This window comes from Chinchilla lanigera, unplaced genomic scaffold (assembly GCF_000276665.1).
Source record: "Chinchilla lanigera isolate Chin_1 unplaced genomic scaffold, ChiLan1.0 scaffold00063, whole genome shotgun sequence".
Lineage (NCBI taxonomy): Eukaryota > Metazoa > Chordata > Mammalia > Rodentia > Chinchillidae > Chinchilla > Chinchilla lanigera.
Window position 1 is genome coordinate 8,698,199 of NW_004955464.1, and position 22,415 is coordinate 8,720,613.

At 41.8% G+C, this 22,415-nt stretch overlaps 1 protein-coding gene across 7 annotated transcripts in view; it reads right to left on the bottom strand.

Moving 5' to 3' along the window:
- Positions 1-943: 943 nt before the first annotated feature.
- Positions 944-22,415, bottom strand: part of Elavl4 (ELAV like neuron-specific RNA binding protein 4) — a 148,148-nt gene continuing 126,676 nt past the window's right edge. For 5 of the 7 annotated variants that reach the window (XM_005398617.2, XM_005398618.2, XM_005398615.2 and 2 more), the window contains 4 exons: positions 10,273-10,426; positions 8,500-8,725; positions 6,879-6,917; positions 944-3,896 (listed from right to left, as the gene is read on the bottom strand). In XM_005398617.2, coding sequence (XP_005398674.1) covers positions 3,527-3,896; positions 6,879-6,917; positions 8,500-8,725; positions 10,273-10,426 — 789 coding nt within the window. In that variant the 3' untranslated portion in view covers positions 944-3,526. The remainder of the gene's footprint in view (positions 3,897-6,878; positions 6,918-8,499; positions 8,726-10,272; positions 10,427-22,415) is intronic. The other 2 variants (XM_005398619.2, XM_005398622.2) reach the window with 2 other exon arrangements.

Sequence of the window (22,415 nt, forward strand, 5' to 3'; positions counted from 1 at the left end):
CTAAAAAGCTCATTCTGTAAAGTTCAGGGCACATTTTAATGTGGCTTCATAATAAGGGAGGCAGTTTTCTTCTTCTTAGGTTGAGCTTAAATCATGTTCTTTCCACACTGTGTGAATACGTCTATGTTTAGGGTTTTTCTGTTCAAAAGTAAGAAAGTAAAATATTTGTTACTTCTACACAAAAATGAACATGACAATCAAAAGGTGACCTTGTGTAGCTGTCGCTTTCCGTACAAATGGTCTGCTCCCTTAATACTGCACAAGTTCTCCAGTCTCAGTGCTGAGCAGCTGCTCAGTAGAGCCAGACTCAGTTTCAAATCTCAGCTGGAGACGTGCTGATGTTTCAAGTTACTAAATCTCACGGAGCCTTGGTCTTGTCATCTGTGAAAGGACGATATTGCTGTCTACACTGCTCACACTGCTGAGAGGATGAAGTGAGAGAATGTAGAGGACAACACCCAGCCTGATGATACATGATAGACACTCTTCAAAGGGTGACTCCTGTCCTCTGCACAAGTCACAAGTGTGCTTATAAGTGAGTAACACACGCTAACGGGCCCTAATAGCGCAGGGAGTAACAAGTGCTCTGGCTTATCAACCAGGGCGGAGCTCCTCAAACTTTCAATCACCAGTGATTCACCTGGGGGTGTCTGGTTAAATATAGATTTGCATTCAGCCCAAGAGTCTGCATCCCTAACGTGCTCTCTGATGATGCTGATACTGCCAACTGGGGACCACACTTTTAGTAGCACGGAACTAGGGCAATGACTTCTGCATCTTGAGTTGACTTTGAGAGACTGGGCTAAATGGCAAAACAGAATTTTACTCTGCTTTTTTTTTTTTTTCCTTTCCCTGGTTTAATGATAAAAATATTGGGGAAACCTGCAGATGCTACAGAAAAAAAAGTTTGAATGAACACATTTAAAAATTTGGGAAGCTCAAATTCATTCTACACACTTTCATTTATTGTCTGGACAGATAAAGTACAAATAATTCAAACACAACAAGATTATGAAAAAAACATTTACAATACTTTCCCTCAGAAATCATCTAAACTAGCAAGATTAACATGAAGTCATTCATTTACAACTAAAGAATACACTGCCTGGTCCTAAGTTTTTTTTTCCCTTTTTTCCCCCAGATTGAACACATTATAGAGAAGAGATTTTGGCATGCCTTTCCCACTAATGCTTAGCAAATGCAACAAAACTTTGCCAGCAAACTGCGTTCATTCATAGCAGGTGACGTAAAAAGGTTTCCCTGAATGTTGAATGAGTGTTCTCTGAACTGAAATCTGGTGTTTTTTTTTTTTTCCAAAACTGAAAAAGAGGAAAAAAAAATTTAAAGGAGGAGTCTATGATGCAGCCTTGGTTTTTATGATCTGTCTATCACTACGACGACTACTACAAAGTTTGTCTCTTCAGTGTGAACACAACAGTCCTGTCTACATGCGCTTAGTGGGTTCAGCATGGGAAAAAATGCACAAAATAAGCACAAGTTATAAATAACCATAACGTTTTATTACCATTAAGACTAAACTTGTATTGAAAAGATTTTATATAACAAGACAAGAAAAGCAATAGCAAATTTAACTATCAACTAGATTATGCATAGCGAGTAACTGTTTCTATTACCCAGGGAAGAGCATGAACTCTTGTATTTTTTTGTTTTGTTTTTGTTTTAAATATATAACCGTACAAAGCACAAACATACTAAAATGATCAGTGCACTGGACGTGGGAGAGTGCTCCCGCAGTCATTTTGTTCCCTTAGCTCTGTTTTGTTTTTCCCAATCTGAATTACATTAAAATAAAGACCCAGTTGCTTTTATTTTTCTACTGTGCAGTAAGAAAAAATATTCACAACAAACATGACGATATATCAAACAATAGTTCTACACAAGTTACCTTGATACCTCTTTAACTGTCACTTAAATATCATAAGAAAACATTTTAAGACATATACAAACAAAACTAGCCAAGTGTTACAACTTATAATAAATTAACCCAAAGAAAAAATAACTTTATATATATATATATATTTATATTATATATACACATACACACACAACAGAATGACACAATAATATGCTTCTTCCCATAGTTTAAGTAAACAAATAAGTAGTCTAGCCAATCTAGCTATATTTGATCTCGGCCATAGGCATCATCACATCGGCGATTAAATAAATAAGTGTTTCAAGCAACATAAACAGTGTTTCAAATGTACCAACACAGCCCAATTCTATCAGCATGGGCTACAAAGTGAATTTGAAAATTGCTTAATGAATTTAAAGCAAATGTATCTTTTGTTTTCCTCTCCTAAACACATTACATTTAACTATGATACTAAGATATGTAAATAATTTCGTAGCACCTACTGCTCAAACTAAGGAAGTTTTAGATTAAAAGGAAAAATTAATCTTTTTAGTTGTTGTTCTGCTGACATCCCATACTGATGACGTAAAGAAAAACTGTCTTTCAACTCATCTCCTTGCTTTTGGGTTTTGACTGTGGGGAACTGTGGTACCCTGGGTAGAACAAACACTCCTTTCCCCTAGTAATTAATATTTTTTATTATTATTACATGCTATGAAAAGATATGAAGATCATCTGTTTATAGCCCATCCTTCAAAAAACAGTCTACGAATCCAGTTTAAAACACACATCTTGATCTCTAAAAAGTTACCAGTGCAGTATGAACGCGACAAAGTTGTCAATTTCCCCTAAATTAGCCAGTCAAAATATTTTTTTCTCAAATCCAGATTCTCTTGTAAAAATTCTTTATATTTTATAAAAATAGATTTTTCTTGAAACCCATTTTCAGCAAAGAGACCACCTCTTTGGCAACAATGTTAATGTTATTAAATTGTTAATGTCATCAGGTATCCCCCTTGCCCCCGTCCCCTAACAGAAGACTGTTTTAGTTCACATGATATAAAAGAAAAAAGGAAAAATAAAAAAATTTGCAAAAGTTTTTTTCATTTTTGCAATTTTTATTGTTCCTCTTTAATTTGAATGGGGGTTTTTACCAATCTGATTGGATCAACATTTTGAAAAAAAAGAAAAATCTTTTTTTCTTTCTTTGAATCCCATTACTTTGTAAAAATTGTTTTTATTATTAGTATTTTTTTTTGTTTTTTGTTTTTCTTCTTCAAATGAGCTAATGGTCATCTTAAAAAGACCCACCTTCAAGGAAGGTAGTAAAGTTAGCTGGCTGGGTAAAAATCCCTGCACATCGCTATCTATGTATATTATATTCAACAACGACAGCTATGAAAGAACATTCAATGCATCAAAGGTATTTTTTTGTTTTTTTTCTTTTTTTCTAAGCATTATAAAATCCTTTCCTGGTACACCTCAGGATAATCCAATATTTTAATACTTAGGCAACACTGGCTTATAAAGTCCATGGTTGAATATAAGCCTCGAAAAGTTTGTTTCTCTTTCTTTGTGTATGTGTGTGTGTGCGCATGTGTGTTTTGTTCGTATATATTTATATATATATTTTAATAAGTAAGGATGGGAAATTCAGGACTTGTGGGCTTTGTTGGTTTTAAAGGAAACTTGCAACACTCTGTCTCCCAGGCGATACCCGTTGAGGCTGGCAATGGCCATGGCTGCCTCGTCGTAGTTGGTCATGGTGACAAAGCCAAATCCCTTGCACTTGTTGGTGTTGAAGTCACGGATAACCTTGACGTTGTTGACTGCGCCAAAGGGGCCAAAGAGCTGCCAGAGGACACTCTCATCAGAATCGGGGGACAGGTTGTAGACGAAGATACACCAGCCTGTTCCCGTGTGGCCAGGGATGTTCATTCCCACAAGGCTCGTCATTCCATCAATGGTGATTGGGGAGAACCTGGGAGGACAAGCAGAAGGGGGGACTGGTCCAGACATCAGTCTGACCAGGGATAACACACAGATGCACAGACACAGACATGGGGCAAAGGGCCGAGTGAGTGTTGGCAGGAGTCTTCAGGGTTTAAAAACCAAAATGCAAAAACTAACATCTGTGGCATTTCTTCTGATGGGAATGGCTAGACAGCTAAGGCACATATGTGTCAAGAAACGCCCTAGGTCAATTCCTAAATGCTCCCATAAGCAACTCCCAATGCTCCCGAGCAAGGATCTCCCCGAGTTCAGTCATAGTGTGTACTCACACACTGTCCCACCCTGACCTTAGCCCAACCCCACAACAGACAGTAAGCTCGTAGGGGAAAGGACTCCACTACACTCATGCTGTTGTTCTATTTATTTATTCTGTGGAACAGATATGGAATCTCAAAGACATAGTGACACACAGAAAAAGCTAAATAAATATTCGTTGATTAGTTGAATAACTGGTTGATATCAATGTTTGAGGAATTACACTTTATCTTTTGGACAGATGAAGGATGGCCCTAGAAGTGCTCAGTCTACCATCTTTGCAGTACTTTGGTTGTCAAAGATCTTTGATATCCCTGGGGGTGGGGGTACATGAGACATGTCTTGTTATTAATCAGATGAGTAACTAATGTTTAATTTAGCATTTATTCAAAAGGTTACCACCTCAAAACCTGAGCAGTAATAATAGATGTACCACTCCTTGATGCTATATTCATTTCTAAGCATCACTGTAGCAAAATTTCAAGTGGCTTGTGCATTTATATGTTTTGAATTGCTATACATTAGAAAAGGACAAAACTTCTATTTGTCTTGTTGCACCTATTTTTGTATTAGGCTTAGATATCTCAGTTTTCATGTAATCTTGAAAAGAAAAACTAACCTTTCAGAATCTATCCCGTCTGATAAAATAAATCTATGTGTGATCACTGATGCACAATATGAGTGTCTCTAGCAGAACAATATTTGTTAACATTTTGTTTTACACTGAATTTATGCAGACGTTAACAGGAGAAGAGGAAGCAAATATTAGGGAAGTGCATGGGGAAAGTGTTAGCTGGGACTGATTTTTGAGACAGCATCTTGCTGTGTAGTTCAGGGTGGCCTTGAACTCATTATGTAGCCCAGGCTGGTTTTGATTGCAAGGTGATCCTTCCTACCTCAGCCTCGCAAGTGCTGGGATTACAGATGTGTGCCACCAGGCCTGCTGGGACTATTTTTAAAAATAAGAAAATATTCTTGGGCATTTGGAAGTCTTGTTACAGAAGTGTATATTAACTAGAATTTAGATAATAAAATGGCTGCTAAAAATATGCTAGCAGTAATAACAATTCAATAGACATTATTTTTGCTACTATTCACCAACTCAGTCTTCTCGCTTAAAAACCAATACTAGACAAAACCAAAACCTTCATGGTATACATTGCTAGAAGAGAAAATGCAAGTATAACTGCTATTTGCATTATTTCTAAAGACTGTCTTCTCAACTGCCTCTCCTTCAACCAGGTGAACTGACCTCTTTCAGTTTATACACAGGAACAGCCAACCATTTATGTAAAGGCTAAGGTCTGAGCCAGCAAAGAGGTTTCAAGTAGGACTTCCACTCTAGCTGGCGATGGCTACCTGGAGCACTTAGGTAGAAAGGATTCTAGATCTAAATTTGGGTTCCACAGGAAATAAGGATGCTGTTATCAACTAGTGCTGTCCACTCTGGGTTGGGAACAATGGCTCCAGCTGTCTTCCCTGATCACACCTGTGTTATAGGTATCACTCTTCATAACATTCAGTGCTACTTCTTTAAAGTCAAAGAGTAGTGAACAGTGGGACAGGACTAGGAAAGATGTAAAATGCTTGGGAACAGGCAAGCAGCGTGCTAGACATGTGGGGATAAGTCACAGTTATCCTCACTGGTGCTGGGACTGAGATTCCAGAGGCCTGCACTCTGTGAGGTCTGCAGTCAAGTCACTCCCTCCACTGTGCACTCATTCCCAGAGCCAGGTTACTTACCATGCACGGCCAAGAACTGCCTAGAACGGGGAGTGTGCTGCGGACTATGAAAGGCCGCATCTCTTTCCCTTGACTGGAGGAAGGGGAATTACAGTGTGCAGCTCTACTGAGCAAGATGATGAAGATGCTACAGCCCTGGCGATACAGTGGAGCTTGTCAAAAGCACATACGGGAATCTCATGGACACAGGGACATAATACACCCAACTTCCTGCGATTCAGATTTTGCACTGGGTCTGGAACACCCTTGCGATTGCATTTAGAGGGTCCCCAAAGCCCTGATGCTATTTGAGTCCCAACCCTGTGAAAAGGTTTTAAATGAATGAAATACCAAGTTTAAAACCCACATACATATATAACCGAGGGAGGATTTATATTAACTGTTAAAACCTGTAACAAAAGAAACCCCTGGTTGAGGTGCACACAGATACACTTCATTTCAGGATGTGCTCTGAAAGGCACACGGAGGTGGGGCAGGAGTCAGAAAGTCACCCATGTATTAATTTATGCTGTGGCCAGCGCAGGCAGTCCAAAATCTAATTTTTCTATTGAAAATTATAAGACTGTCAGCCATGATTAGCAAAATGTTCTAATTTTGATTTGCTGGAATCTGCCCTCTTAACTGAATCTTGGCATTGCTAATGCAAAACAGTTGCTCTGCAAGTTTGCAAAATCACGCAGCAAAGACTCAGAGCTTTATCCAGGAGGGAAGCCATTCAGAGGACAAGATTATCAAGGGCTTGGTAGCTGTGGCACCTGAACCATATGGGAAGCCCACCTGCAAATAAAAGAAAAAGTGAAACACACAAATACATTTTGTGTGCCCTAAAAGAAACAAAAGCAACTGAGGTCTGAAATTAAAATGAAGAGTTTGACATGCTGGTGGAAGAAAAAGGAAGAATTAAAAAAAACAGTAAAGTTAGTGAATTAAAAAAAAATTCTAGCCCCAGTCTGTGCCAACACGGACATCTGGCAATCTGTGGAGTTTTAATTACCTCTTTACGCCATAGGCCATATTAAGCAAATTGTCCAGCCTGCAAAGAGAAGGAGGGTCTCTGGGTTAATGCCTCACAGATGGCAAGATCGCTCAATGGAACTATTAATAAGAATGCTCCATTTTCAAAGAAGAAAAGCTCAACAACTTTCCCCACTGCTTAGGAGTCTATCCACCGGTAGTTTCCCCCTCTCCTGCCTCCAACTGCAAGTAATTCATGTTCAGGTCAATGCTAGAATTTAAAGCAAGTGTCTAATGAATCCCTTTTTCTTTCAAAGTCTGAATTAATCCCACTCCCCCCACCTCTCAGAACATTTGTATGGATCTTATTTGATATTGTGTGCGAAATTGTTAAGGAAGGGGGGGGCTTCTGAAATTGTTCACCTTTTACTATAATTAAACTTGTGAATAAAAGGTCTCTGTTCCAGATGAACACTATGCAACCAAGTGGATCTTTTCTGTTAGCTTAGCTACATTAACTAAATCTTACCACACACACTTTTGGGGGGCAGGGAGTGCTTTTGGACTACGATTTTAAAAAATGGCTTATTATTTACAGCCTGAAAGTACCTCTCAGCAAACTGTCATTATGTTATAATCTTCCTCACGTTTAGTACCTTACTTGGGGACAAGCTATTCACACCATGGGGCAATAGTAACCATAGTTTCCACCATTAGAAGCCTGCTGGAGAAGCTTTTTACATAAATACTGCATGTGCTCTCACACAAAATAAAAATTAGATGACTTGGACTCTTCATGAAATCATTAACCATTTCAGATTCACGGGCATTGGAGGACAACAGCAGAGGCTGGTTTTCTCTTCACTGTGGCCAGATGGACTGCTACTATTCTAGATAGAAGGACCTACTCTTTTCCCACAGGAAGTCTGACATGGAGAAAAACCCTTTCATTAAAGGCAAATTGGGGTGTGAGTAGAATAAAATAATTATTTAGAATTAATACGGGTAAGTCAAGACTATATTTTTCTCTTGCACAGTTCAGGCTGGTTAGGGCTGCACTGCCTTCCTAGGAGAAACCTGCATTTTAAAAATGTTCCAGGAGGAAATGCCACGTTGCACCAGGAACTTCCTGGGGTGGTACACCTGAAGGAAACACTAACAAGGCTTGGATGAACTCTTCCTCCTTGTTTTCCTAGAGTGTGTTAAAGAAGTGGAGAGTTCCTCCTCTGCCCTGGTCCCCCAGAACTATACAGAACTAACTAGGAAAAAAAGGACAGGACAAGCTACTCCCTCTGGTAAGGTTATGCTTCCTGGTCTACTCTTCTGACTGTATTAAAAGCCACTGTCCAGCCATATATCTAGGCTGTTGGATGTGGTCACTTATCTGTGATTAACTCTTGTTGAAACTGAACCTTCTTGTTTGATTACATACAGAAATTTCATTTCCAACAAAGAATTGCAAGTTTAACCAGTCACAGTGATAAGTTGGAAGGGGGCTTCAAAGAGCGTCTGCTCCAATCATCTCATTTTACAGAGTGCGAGCTGAGGCTCCAGGTAAAGTTTTGCACAGTGATTCTTGGGGGCAGAGGCTGTGAGCTTCTCTGGCCCTTATGCAGCTCTGGACTGGTGTAGCAGGGTCCTTCCACAATGGGCAGGCCTACCTGAACCTCTGAGCCTGGTGGTGGAGTGGGCCAGGATAGCGCCGGTTGGGGGACTGGTACAGCTGGGAGAGCAGGGCCTGGCTGGACTTCTGGCTGGGATTGTTGGCAAACTTCACAGTAATCGGTTCTGTAGCACCGCTGGGCTTCTGGCCATTCAGCCCTTTGATGGCTTCTTCTGCCTCGATCCTCTTATCAAAGCGGATGAATCCCACCCCTCTAGACACTCCTGGGAAAGAGAAAGAGCCTTTGTAAAACGCGAACAAAGCAAACTGGTGAATATCTCTGGGAAGAGATGAGAGGGGGACTTAGCTCACCTACTGTGTCAGGGCTGAGCCTGGATCCCTGAATCTTTCTCACAACCAAAACACATCTGCCTGTATTTTCACCAGCGTGGCTCTGGGGAGAAGTCTCCTACTGCAGCACAGAGACAGCACTTGTGTCTGTCTGCTCCAGCACTCCACCGCTTTCCTGCTCAGTCCTAATTCCCTTCAGTTGCTGTAACTAATCACCCACCATCCAATTTCTAGTTTTCCCATGTGTCCTCCACACCTAGTAACTAAGCCATCTATCTGAAAAGCAGACTCTGACCACACTGTACCTTTTGAATTTTGTACCTTGGGCATGGTACTTACGTTTCACCCACAGAGAATAAGAAACAAATAAAACCTACAAAACACCATTCCTGGGTTTCTTGCTGTATGTATAGTCCAAATGTTTTGGTAGGGCATTCACTGTCCTTGGCAAAATGGCCCCAAATCCCCTACTGAGCTTCATACCAGCCACCCTAAACTGCCTGAGACTCCTTGAATAGGCTGTGTTCTTCCTCACCTCCATGCCTTTATATGTGAAAACAGTACATGTAGTTTTTACATATTCCAGGGATATGCTGTTCTCTCCATCTAGAATGCTTCATATTCTTCCTTTTTGCCAGGTTATGTGCAAGTCACCCTCCAAATCCTTGTTCAAACACTGCCTCTGCAATGCAACCTTCCCAACAATCAGGCATAGTATACCTTCTCACATGCTCTTTCAGGCAGCGAATAGCCCTTAGCAGGATCTCTCACAGTGGAGCCCATAAAGGCAGGAACTTTTCTCCTTCATCCTTGGTCCCCAGTGTCCCCCTATCTGGGGCAGAACCAACTTCCCTGGGAGTTGGTTGCATGAATCAAACGATAAACATGTGCTAAACTACTCGCAGGGAATGAATTCTAAATTGGGATCGAGTTGAGGGCAGGCAAAAATGCACCCCAAGGTATCTTACATTTCTTACTGAGAGGTGATGGCTGGCTTTCTTTATTATGGAAAAAGAACCTAAGGACCAGAGCCTGGGTTCATACCTTTGCACTGCTATTGACTGGATAGTGGGAAGATGGATCTCTTACTCTGAATCTGTTTCCTGAGGTGTGAAACGCGATAGTTTGAAGTTCTTTCTAACTCTGTAATGCTAGGAATTGGAGTAAAACTACATGTACTGTTTTCACATATAAAAATAATGCTACTGGTTGAAGATTGAAAGAAACTTTGAAAGTCATATAGTCACACTTTCAGCCTGAGACCCAAATTCTTTTATGACCTTGCCAAGCAGCTAAGCAGCTGCTGGAACAATTCCCCTGGTAGAGAACTCTGATCATTCATGATAGCCCATTTTAAATTGGGGTAGTTGATGAATAAGAAGTGTTTCTCCCAAGTCAGAAATCTGCTAAGCAATCATTAGCCTGCTTCTATGGGTAACAAAGCACTGACATACAAGGAAAGTAATTAAAAACACTTAACCTGTGACTTGATCAACCAGGATTCGGGAGGTGATGATCCGACCATATTGTGAGAAAAGCTGCTCAAGTTCCTTCTGGGTCATGGTTTTGGGAAGACCGCTAACATAGAGGTTAGCATCCCTGATTGAGGCTGAGCTTGGACGGGCATATGAGACCTAGGAAAGGGCAAGAGGAGTTAGATACAAGGCAGACACCCACCCTGAGGGTAGAGACTGAGCCAGCAACCAAGATGACAGCCTCTTGTCTGTCCTTACAACTCATGGTGTCAGTTTAAATCCTCAGTATTCAGAGTTGGAGCTAGTTCTGCAATAGTAAAGAGAACCAGGAGAACAGCAATAGAGGAATAAAAGCAGAGTCGATGGTAACTTAAAACAAATGCACAGATAAGGGTCTCCAAGTGCAGAACAAAATAGTTACTGTATGGCAGCTGTTAAATGCAGAACTACCCACGCATGAAGTTCTGAAGATTTACCTCCTGGATGTGGGTGTATAGATGATTTACTGTATCCAACACATAATAATCTTTGAATAAACCAGAAAAAACCCCATGAAATTCTGCTCTGCACATTTCTCTCCTTCTACCCACATCCCCTTCTTGAAAACATAAAAACGATCAGGTTCTCTGCAGGATTTTTTTATGTCCCTTCCTTTGTGCAGCTCCAATCTGTTCCCACAGGTCTGCTTTCCCTGAATGACAAAGTGCTGGTGCAGTGAGGTTGAATGAACATCTGCTTGTGAAACTAGCTGCGTGACCTTGTCACCACATCTGCAAGGACCAGTTGCCTCTCACTTTGAGGCACGGCAAATAAAACCACAACAAACAAAACAGGGCTACACTGGACAGGAGGGAGGGGAAGACAGGGAGAGAGAGAAGATGCCTCACCGATGGTTATAATAAGTTCGACTTTGTAAATTTGTCCTCCCAGATCTCTCAACTGCTTTTTTTTCCCCAAAAAGCTAACACAGAAGTGTAAACAGATCTGAAATTCCATCTGCAAGAAGCCAAATCTGTAGCAGTACACATAAGCAAAGCAAACCCCAGCAGTCATTAATTTTAGACTTTCATTTACTTATTTATTTATTTTTTAAGAAAACAACATCAGACATTTGAAATATAATTTACAGCTAGTCTAACAAAAGCACTTTCCTGCTAAAGCTATTTCTGGGGCAGTTATGGCTCAGAATAGATGATGAAAACAGTCTTTTCAGAATACATCTGACAACGTTGGACAGGAATGGACCTATATGCTTTAGCATTTTTCAGTGGGGAGCTTTATTTATTCTATATAACCAATTCACAAGACCTGCTAAGACTTTGAATAAGCGGGGGGTGGGTATGTATATGTGTGTGCATGCACACACAAAAGTACATGTGCAAAAGGAATCGTACCTGTTAAATTGGACCTTCAACATTAAGAACTTTAGCAAGGGGACGTTTAAGGGAGAAAATAGGTGTATCAAAGAACATGAAGGATGAGTAGACCCCTCACCCACGACACACTCTTCCTTTCTGTGACAGAGATGCCAGGTCTCTTTATGAGTTCTACACCTAAAAATAGATGTTGACTCAACAGAAAATGATGTGAGTGACTAATCTGCCTCTCTGGTCTCCTCCTGCTGATGGATCGACGCAGCTGCCTACAGTGTTTACATCTTCTGGAAACTCATGGGAAGCTGGGGGGTCTTTTTGGCTCTGGTCCTTCCCAGCATATGGCTGACATACAGAGGGGGGCTCTCTGTGCATCAGGGGACTCAGGGGCTAAAGGATCAAGAATGCCATAGGACTGCTTGGATAGCGCTTACTCCACAATAAGTTCTCCTACACCTGTCTTTTAAGGGACAAAGTCTTTTAGGTTACAACCTTGCAGAATTATTTTTCAGGCAGGAGGAAGGGATGGTAGGGAGACGGATATATCACAGAGATGGGTCCACAGTAATGAAGGTCACCCTTGCCTCACTCTGCCAGCTACTGACAAATTATCCCAATGACATTTGTACTTTTCCAAAGCACAATCTCCCACCTATATGCTTTTGCTCATAGAGGAAATATTGCCACCTACTTCCTCAGGCCCAAATCTTACTCCTTTTGAGGACTCAGCTTAAATGCCACCTTCTCTTGACAGTTTTTTCCTGCCTGACCTTGCCTCCTCCTAAAAACTCTCCCCAGCAGTGCACTCGATGAACTAAGGTACTTAACCTGTTCTGACCTTAACTCTCATCAACTTTCCATCTAGTCTGATGATCTCCTTGAGGTCATGTGTTGTGTGTGTGTGTATGTCTTCATCTTTGTGGCTCTAGTTTCCAGCACAAAGCCAGGCAACTGCTGGGCCCTCAACACTTACTGAAAAAAAAAAAAAAAAAAAAAAAAAGAACGAACACCCACAGGTGTTGCTGCCACTAATGGCCTTTTAGGCCTAACTACAGTTTGGTTCCTCTGCTAAGGTAGATCACTAAGGTCAAGCATGCAGGATCATAGCTGTGTTTCCACATTAAGCTAGGAGCAAAGTGACAGGCTTTTCACTTTTCAAAATATCTAGAGTTGGAGGGACTGAAAGATTGTTCTAGGACTACACATCATTTCTCTTAGCAAACATTTCCTAAGATCTACCACGTCCTCAAACACAGTGCGAATAAGGCATGGTCTTTTGTTTTAGTAGAACTTCAAGTCCAGCGGGTATAATAGGCAACTCACAGGAGGTACAGATTAAGATGGGTTGAGAAGAAAACTGGATGAGTGAACATATAGACCAATTATCACCAAGTCACAAGTATGTGCTACACCAGGGCTATGAGTAAGTCTGACTCCAACACAGAAGAGGGGTAAATCAAGAGTTAAAAGAGCCAGGAAGAAGACAGAACTGAAATGAAACTGGTGGTAAGACAGGTGGTAGTGGGGTCAGGAAGGGTGGCCTGGTAACAGCCTTCCTCTGTTGAAAGGACGAATGAGGTAATGAAGGTCAAAGGTTCAGGGAAGAGATGGGCACTGTGCATTTATTACTCTCTAATAATGAATAATAAAGACCTTGATTCTCATGAATTCTGGAAAGTCAGAACTGGGGTAGAGAGGCACAGGTTGACTCTACCAGGGAGGAGCTAGCATTAGAAAGTTAATGATACAATCAAAAGCATTTCCCCAAAAGATGAACCTGGGAGTGGTAGGATCTCAAGCAGGGAAAATCATTACACCAGATTCCCAGAAACAAGACCCAGCCACAGGGCAGTGACAAATCCCAAAGGTGAACAGTACCTCTATCATTCTATAAGCTTAATTCCTGGTTTCCCCTCTATGTGGACCCTGCAGCATTGCTCTTTAGTCCCCTGTGCAGGAAACCTGTAAGGGTATGAATAGGCAAGAATGACAAGAAAACAATCTTTCCATATTCAATATCTAAGTGATCACCCCAATTTCAAGTTTATCTAAAATTTTCAAGTTTCCTTATGCATTTATTAAGCTGAATGACTACGAGTGTCAGGGCCTTTACTAGGCTGACACATTTCTAAAAAACTGCTGACTTTCAGCTCCTACAGAGGATCCACCATTGTTGCCAGGTTAATTCCCCTGAGACAGAGGCCTAGAGCCTGGGGCTCCCAACCTAGAGCCATGCCCTGGAGAGTTCCCCTCTTGCTCCTTTCATTCACCCACAGCCTCTGAAGACAAGACTGGCATTTCTAGGCCTGCATGGATCTTGCTCTGGAGCTTAGAAAGTGCTCTAAGCGAAGAGGTCAGTCCTCTCTTGGAGTAAGGGTGGCCCAAAGCCAGGTGGCTGGCAATGGCTGGCTTTATAGATAAACTTGACAGAAGGTTTTCAGCCCTTCCAAACTCCCCAGCCTCTCCCTATCCCTGTGGGTGTCCCTCCACTCTACAGAAGCAACACTACAGCAGCAAGTTTAGGATCCCCAGCTGCAGGTAAGTTTCAGTAAACACTAGCTGTGTGACCTTGGGTAAGTAATTTGATCTTGATAGGCCTGGAATTCTTTATTGGTAATGGGGGAATTCTCCTTTGATGGGTTATTGTAGAGAATTGAGACAATATATCAGATGTGTCCAGCACATATCTAGAACTTGGTAGATACTAAGAAAACATTGTTGTGTGATGAGTCATACAGGCTTTTGTGGGCCAGCCTGGGCATCTAGCCTCCACTGGGACAAACTTTCCAGTTTTACCAAATAAGCAAACCTCTAGTAAAAGCCTGAAAGAGGTACTGCCCTTTTTGGCCACCCTGGTGGAGTCTGAACCACCTTTTAGTACTTTAAAACCATGAATTTCATCTAGGATATTCCTACAGAGCTTAATGCTTAGCATCTGTAAAGTACTCTTCATTTTCCAAAGTGACCTCTCAACACTGCTCTCCGTGATTCTCACAAGGAAAATAAGGCAGGACACTGCCATTCACCAACAGGAGAACAGGGCCAGGCCTAGCAGCTATCTCTCCTCACATGGCTTCCACAGGTCCCTTCACCTGTCCACAGCCAGAGCTTGACCTGAGCAGGGCGGAAGGCACAGTATGGTTTAGGGAAAGATGTGTCCTGCATCACCCAGCAACACTTCTTGCCTCTTGTTTCAACTACCATAATACACAGATAGGAAAGGACATGGAAAACATGATCCTGTGCTATCAGATGGACATAACGAGAGGAAATAACATCCTTGTCGGTCCTGGAAAGATGCTCCTTTAGGAAACCACTGGTATTAGAGTTCATTTACTTCCCCTGCCTGAATACCTACTGCATGCCAGGTGCTGGGATGGGTAGTGGGAGTGTCTCTGTTTCAAGAGCCTCACAGTCTGGTGAGAGAAATAAGCAAACTACTGAGGAGTACAATACAGAAGGATTTTAATAGGGGGTCTCTCTCACCCACTTCTGGTGTTTCCCTCTATGTGGGGGGAGGCCCTGGAGTAATAGTCTATGAATCTTTCTAGCCCTTCATCCACCCTTCTCCAGGGGAGGGAAATAACACTCTGATTAGAGATTTCAATAAAGGAAATGGGCATATGAGGTTCTGCAACTGCCACCTTCCTCTCTTGTGGGTGCCAGATGTCAGTCAGAGGCACACCTTCTGCCCCAGGCTCTAAGTTCTGTTACAGAGCTCTGTGGGTCCGGATTACCTATGGCAGCATATGTCCATTTGTCATGGTCTAGAGTTTAGTGTCAGGAAGCCCTCTGTCCCTGTAATTTATCCATGCCTTAATAAGTGATAAACATGATCTTAGATTCTGTACATTTGTTTCTCATCTCTCAGTGGGTTTAGAATTTGTGTGTGGAAGATAGTGATGTCACCTGTTGGGGTCTTTTGAAATACAATGATATGACCTCTAGCCACTTACCAGAGCTATTCTATTCCCCAAACCACTAATGTCTACCACTGTGTTTCACGGTAACAGGAGATAAAGGTGACAGGATTGACACTGGTGATCACAGCAGTACTATCTCTAAAATCTTCTACAAAGAAATTTGGTGATTGAAGTGACTCAAAAGGTCAGGGCAGGAATCGAGACAGGTGGCTATTCACCTTACACATTTCCAAGGACAGAGAATCCACTACTTCATGAGGCATACTACATGGTTGACCGCTGGAAAGTTTTTCCTTCTACACTCCAGGAGCATCCTTCCTGTCCTTAGTTCTCCATATCTTTTGTCACTGACAGATGCTGCTTAGAATATCAGGTAACTGTATTTTGAAACAGGCCACTCCAAAGAAGTTCTTGTTTATGCTATTTCAATGAAACTGAGATCCTGTTCTTGAACAGAAAAGGCTACAGAGGTTTAAAGCAAGGGCTTCGGAGTTGGAGAGATGTGGCTGTGAATTCGGACCGCTTTTGAGATTTTGACCTTGGGGTAAGTCACTTAACCCTTCCAAGTTGCATCATTTGAATTATATAGTTTAGAAGCTCTATAAAAGAACTCTGGGCCTGTAGGATTGCTAGGGACAATGCCTGGCACACACAGTGTGTGCTCAGTAAACAGTGGTTTTGACACCACTGCTAAGTACTGGGGTCTTATGCTAGATACTAGAGATGCAAAGATGAACATAGTAATTCCTGACATGTAGGACCATTAGTCTAGCAGAGGAAATACACACAAACCAATCATTTTGGAAGATCAGGCTGCAGATTTTTCCCAGTCTGTTGTAACACCCAAGTCTCTGAATGAATACAAACTCTTTAAGAGCAGACAGATCCCTAGGGAACATTCATTCCAAAGAGACCAGGAGAATGGCAGCAGAGACCAGACTTGGGTTCTTCCAGGGCTTCTGGTGCAAATCCTCCCAGGGACTTCCATTACCACCTCTGGGGCCAGGAAGAGAAGAAAAGAAGCCAGCTGGCTTTTGGAAACAACAGCTATGATTGTGAGGATTTATTTACCTCTGTGCCTGTGACTGTAGTTCTACCCATAGGTAGGATACATGTCTGCTCTTGTAACCCCATTCTTTAGACCGGCCCTTCACCTACCACTTGATACATGCTATTCTTTTATCAGAGGCAAAACTTGATGATAATGTTTCAAATGAGTCCTGATTGTGTCACTTTCTCTTGTTCTTCTGTGGAGAAGGACATTCTATAGATTACCTTTCAATGTATTACCTATTTGAGACTTTGAGCCTGACCAAGCCATATGATAGTTTGATTCTGGAGGAAGTCTAGCAAAAGCATTAGTGTAACAGGAAATGACAGCAGGACCTTTGTCCCTGTGGAAAGCGCTGCGACAACACTAGATGCTTTGCTGCGATATGCCAGAAGGAATGATAACATGAAGGCTAACTAAGTCAAGTCTCATTCCTGTCATAATTGAGTTGTATTGTCCTTGCTAATCCTGTTAATTATTCCTCCCATTTGCCCTATTGCTGCTTTTGTTTGATTCCCAATAAAGGGTTATGGGAAATGGTAATCAAGGCTTCAGACCAACAGGCTGCTGTTCCCCGATCTCATAACTTTGTGTCTCTCTTGCTTTTCTTTTCATCCGTGGCCCCTCACTCTCAGGAACTGTCACCCCAGATAGAAACTGATATTACACCGACACTCTTCATTGGTTCTTTGAGACCTTGTGATGGAAGCCCTAACCCCCTTACCTGGGTATGCAAAGTCTTCTGGAATCTGGCCCAACCTCTTATCTCTTGCTAACCCCTTCATGCGTCCTAGGCCTTAAACAAAAATGGGCTTGTGGTTCTCTCAATATGTGCTAAAGGTCTCTACTTCTGCGCCTTTGTTGTTGCTGCGTGTTCATCATGATGAAATGAACTCCTGCCCATCCTCCCAGGCTCAGTTATCTCCTCCATGAGGCTTAGGCACAAATGACTGGTCTTTCCTTGGTCACTACAGAAGATATACATGTTTGCGGCAGCAGCTGTCACACCATTCCTCCCATCACAGCCATCTGTGCTAACAACTCATCTGCCCTAGTAGTCTTAGTATCCTGGTGATCTCTGCACGCTCCTTTTGGCATCTAGTCTCAAAGCCTTACTAGAACAGAGGAGCTCAAAAACTGCCCTCTGAATTGAAATGTATAATATACTTTATGCCGTGAATTTTAGCTACTTTCATAGGAGCTGGTTCCGATGTGAAGGAGCCAGAAGGAATGATGGAGTTGAAAGACTATCCAAGAGTATTGTAAGAGTACCTGGGATATAGTAGGGCTGATTAGTATTTATTTTAAAGGAAAAAATATATCATGATACATTCATGTGATTTGCAATTTCTTTTAAAAAATCTATTATTTATCAAAGGAGCTTGCTTAGTGTGAGGTTCCTACCGTCTGAGTGGCCCCCAGGAGGAAGACATATACTAAAGGTTTCATGGCCTTCTTAGAGGAAGAGCTGGTCCTAGACACAGAGTCCCAGACTCAGTCTCCACTAAACTGTAACTCCTGGAAGCCAGTTTATGAAAGGCTGAGAATACTGTGGCCACTTCATAATACTTCTGTCACATGGGCCTTTTTTTGTGTATGCTGTCTGAGTCCTGGTAAGATGCATATTTGGTCTGAGCAACTGATTTGAAGGTAACAATATGCAATGGAATTACAATGGTGAACTCCTACCATCTTGTCTAGTGAAATTCTGTATTATCTCTGTTTCATCGAAGAATTATTTTCTTATTCTCTTTAGTGGTTTGAGCAATCTTCCATTCTTACATCTGGTAATCTGAGCAGTGTAGTTGAGGACAGCGATATGTAATGTAACAACCACTGTTAATTCCTATTATTTAGTCTTGAAGCCCTAAATCACTTTAAGTGTTTTTGCTCTGATTTGTTTATGTTCGTGATACTGGTATGCTGCTACTGTTCTATTTTTTGTTTGTTTCTCATTTACTACTCTCTTTAAAATAAGAAAACAATTAAAAAAAAAGATGTTCTTTACTCTCTTATGCATTTCTGAAACAAGTGGGTAGAAAAAAGTCCTCCCCTTTCCTCACATAATTTTTACTTTAGGGGAAATAATTCATTGTCATTCTGGGGAGAAGTAATCCCTCTCCTCTCTGTCCCTGTGCTGAGTGAGAATTGAACCCAGGGCCCTGGGTATGTTAGGCAAATGCTGTCTGAGCTCCATCCCTTAGCCTCCTGGGGAGCACTTCTTGAGTATCTACTACAAGTCATGGTTATCTATAAGTGAGATATCATTAGTTTCAATTCCCAGATAACAAACTTTGGTTCAGTAAGATCAAGTACTTGTCCAAGGTCACACAATTTAAATTTGGATATGACTCAAAATTCTGGGATCTTTCCACTGTTCTACGCTAACCTGGATGGTGAAATAAAAGCATATTCTTGGTGCAAACTTATTCTTCCTGTAACGATACAAGCTAGAAAGATCATGCTGTAATATTTCATTAGACTGCTAGAGCTGAAAGCAACCATTCTGCAGAAGAGGAAATGCATCCAGAGAAGTAAGGTAAACTGTCCAAGGTCATCCTTACTAATTTTTGACAGAGCCCGGACTTGACTCTCCATCTTAACTCCGAGCTCTTTTGAATGGACATAAAAGGGGAAGCGGAGAGTGTTGTGCTCTCTGATCTCTGACAGACCATCCTTCCCTGAGGCTGCCTGACCTCAATGAAGAGGTTATTCTTTAATCCTCAGGGCTACTGATGTTCTAGGCCAGCACTGTCTCACAGAACTTTCTGGGATCAGTAAACATTCTGTATCTGTGCTGTCCAAAATGGTAGCCATTAGCTATATGAGGCTAACAAGCACTTCAAACATGCCTACTGTGACTAAGACACTGAACTTTTAATTAATTTCAATTCAAATATAAATAGCTGTATGTGGCTGGTGGCTACTACACTGAGCAGTTCTAGGCGCAGAAACAACACACAGTTACAGCGTTTCAGAGCTATACAACACATTTAGTCAGAACTCATTCCGGGGCAGGAATTCCCTCCACATCATTCTTAACAATTCCATTTCAATATCTCTGCTGATGAGGGACTCACTACCACTCAAGGCAAATATTTTCCTCTGGTAGCTACACATATTTTCTTCCCAGATTCCTGAAATATAAGATTGAACTAATGCCTTATGGTCACTGCAGAATTTTCTTTCCAAGAAATGGAAAAGCAACCATTCCATGACATATCCATGGAGCGGATATGTAAGCACAGAGACCTCTTTGCCATCTTTATCTATTGCCTCTGAATACCTTTTAGTGCCACTTTTTTGTTTGTTTTTTTTTTTTTAACAATATGGAGCTGTGAACATGATGTAAGACACCAGGGGTGGGATAAACAAAATGGATGAGAAAAGACCACTGGTCCTTTCTGCGATGTGCAGTCAACATTATCCTGACATAGCTAAGAGAGGGCTGATTTTTTAAAAGCAGCACACATCATACTGTTGGCTTCTTTTATACTTGTAGATGGATGAAGTCCCCAGACCTCATTTCATGTGCTTCTCAAAAAGGTAGTGTTGTTCCAATCTGTACCTGTTCAGTTTTGTTTTGTAATCCAGACACAGGATACTGCGAATAACCTTTAAAATACTGGGTGAGCAGGGGAACTGTATTTCCATCTCTCCACTCCTGTCCCTTTATTCATGGGAGATTATTCACTAAAGGGAAGTTAACAGGACACTGGGAAATAAAGCAGCCACTACAATCTCCCACAGAAGAGAGGGTAGCTGACACAACTGGGTAAACATATCTCTGGTTTCTGGTGGCCTTGCCACACACCCTCTCCTTGAGGATGCAGTGAACCAGCCACCCCTGCTGACCCAGGCTGGGAAGCACTCCCACACCCGCTCGGACTCCAGCTCTAACAGGGGAAGAGCGAAAATGCCTTTTTATTATTAACAGGACCGGGGGAGGCAGGCCATCATTTCTGGGTGAGGTGATATCCATCAGCAAAAAATGATCTGCTAACTCTCCAGGAAGCATTAAGAGACATGATAGAAGAAATAATTGCTTATGCCAAGTGCAAAGAAAAGATGCCTCAGCGGAATGGAGGCCTTTAGCAAGGTGGATGGCGGGAGGACGGGGAGGGAGGTGATGGAGCTGCCCACGACCCTTGGCAAGAGAAAGAAGCAGGAGGGGACAAGTAGAACTTGCAAAACTCTAGTGTGGTGAGAACCCCTGGAGGCACCGTTAGTGCTATTAGAAGGAAAAAGTGAAAATGGAGAAATGTTTAAGCAACATCATAACAAGAAGAGGTGGGAATAAACAAGCTCACTCTCCTTCCCTGAGAAGGCAGTTTTTTCTTCTGAAAAGCTTTCTTTCACTCACATACTTTCCCCTTCTCCAGTCCTGTTCCCTCAAGAATTGCATCATGACAGAGTGACTTTCTTACTCTCCCACCCTCTCGCCTGAGTGTCAACTCTCATGGATTTTCTCAGAGTGGCAGAAGCAGCCTTTAACCCCCTAGACCTGCTCCTGAAGTTGCTCACACCCCCAGTTTGCACAAGAGCTGTGCTTTGGAAATGTTTTCTTTCAAATCATATCGCTATCATTTGGGTAGCAGCTTAATGCAGTTAGTAGAAAAAGAAAAATCATTTGTAAACATGTAATGCAATGAGAAAAAGAAATATATAGAAACATTAATACTGTTGGGCTGGGAATAGCTGATATTATCTCTTTGTGTTCCAAATTATTTAGGAATAAACATATCTTACTTTTAAAATGAGTGAAAAAGCTCCTAATAGAGCTGACGAAAACCAGTGTCTACAGCAACAAAACCTGCAAAGTGCTGGTTTCACTTGTCAAACACTACATGGCAGGCCACTGACAGATGAGCTTTCTTGAAACTTTACCTTACCTACACTCCCCCACTCACACCCTGTACAGCTCTCTATTTCCCCAACAACATCCAAAGGGGACCTCTGCAGCCCCTGATGGCTGCCATTGCATTACATCAAAGTTGCTGCTTGCTTGTCTGTGTGCCCCCTGAGGTGGGAGAGCCTGGAGGCAGGTCAAGTAGGACACCTCTTCAGTCCTACTTCTTACACTTAGGTTAACAAAAAGATGCCCTACCACTCTATAAGGTTCAGCAGGAGTGATACAAAATCCTTATATTCCATTTGAATCACATTTTACTGAAGGTTCTCAGTGTAACCTGAGCATCAACCCAACCAAATCTGTGGTGAACATATTCCTCTTTTGAAGGTACTATCGAACCACTTAATTTTCTTTGTCCTTACTGTGCCAACCGAAGCAAATGCTGCTGGATTCAACTGAGTCCTTCTTAGAACTAGAGGCTGAAATTACAGTGTAAATTCAGAAGCTGCTCTTTTAGACCCAGGAGAGGGCCAGGGTTGAAACAGGCATCAGGTGTGTGGGTCAAAGAGTACCAGGAACCATTTTTGCAGAATCCACGGTCAGTTCACCAATACTTTTCAGAGTCTTAAAGGATCCTTGAGATCCTTTAGAGCTGGTTGCTGGAAATTAGAAGAAAAGCTAATAAGCTGCACCCAAATCATTCCTACTAGGCTCAGGTTTGAAATACTGACAGATGACCCCATTTCCCAAGTGGGATGTTAGGCTGCTCTGCAAGGCCAATGGTCCATATGTCATGGCTCCCTGACACACACATCTATGGGAAAATTTCTGGCACATTACCCTCTCTGGTTTACCTAAATCCCAGAACTTAGCACATAGCCTTGAAAGCAAAGCCCCAAGAAGAAATTATATTGAAGTCAGGTATGTCCAAAATTAATGGCAGAAACCC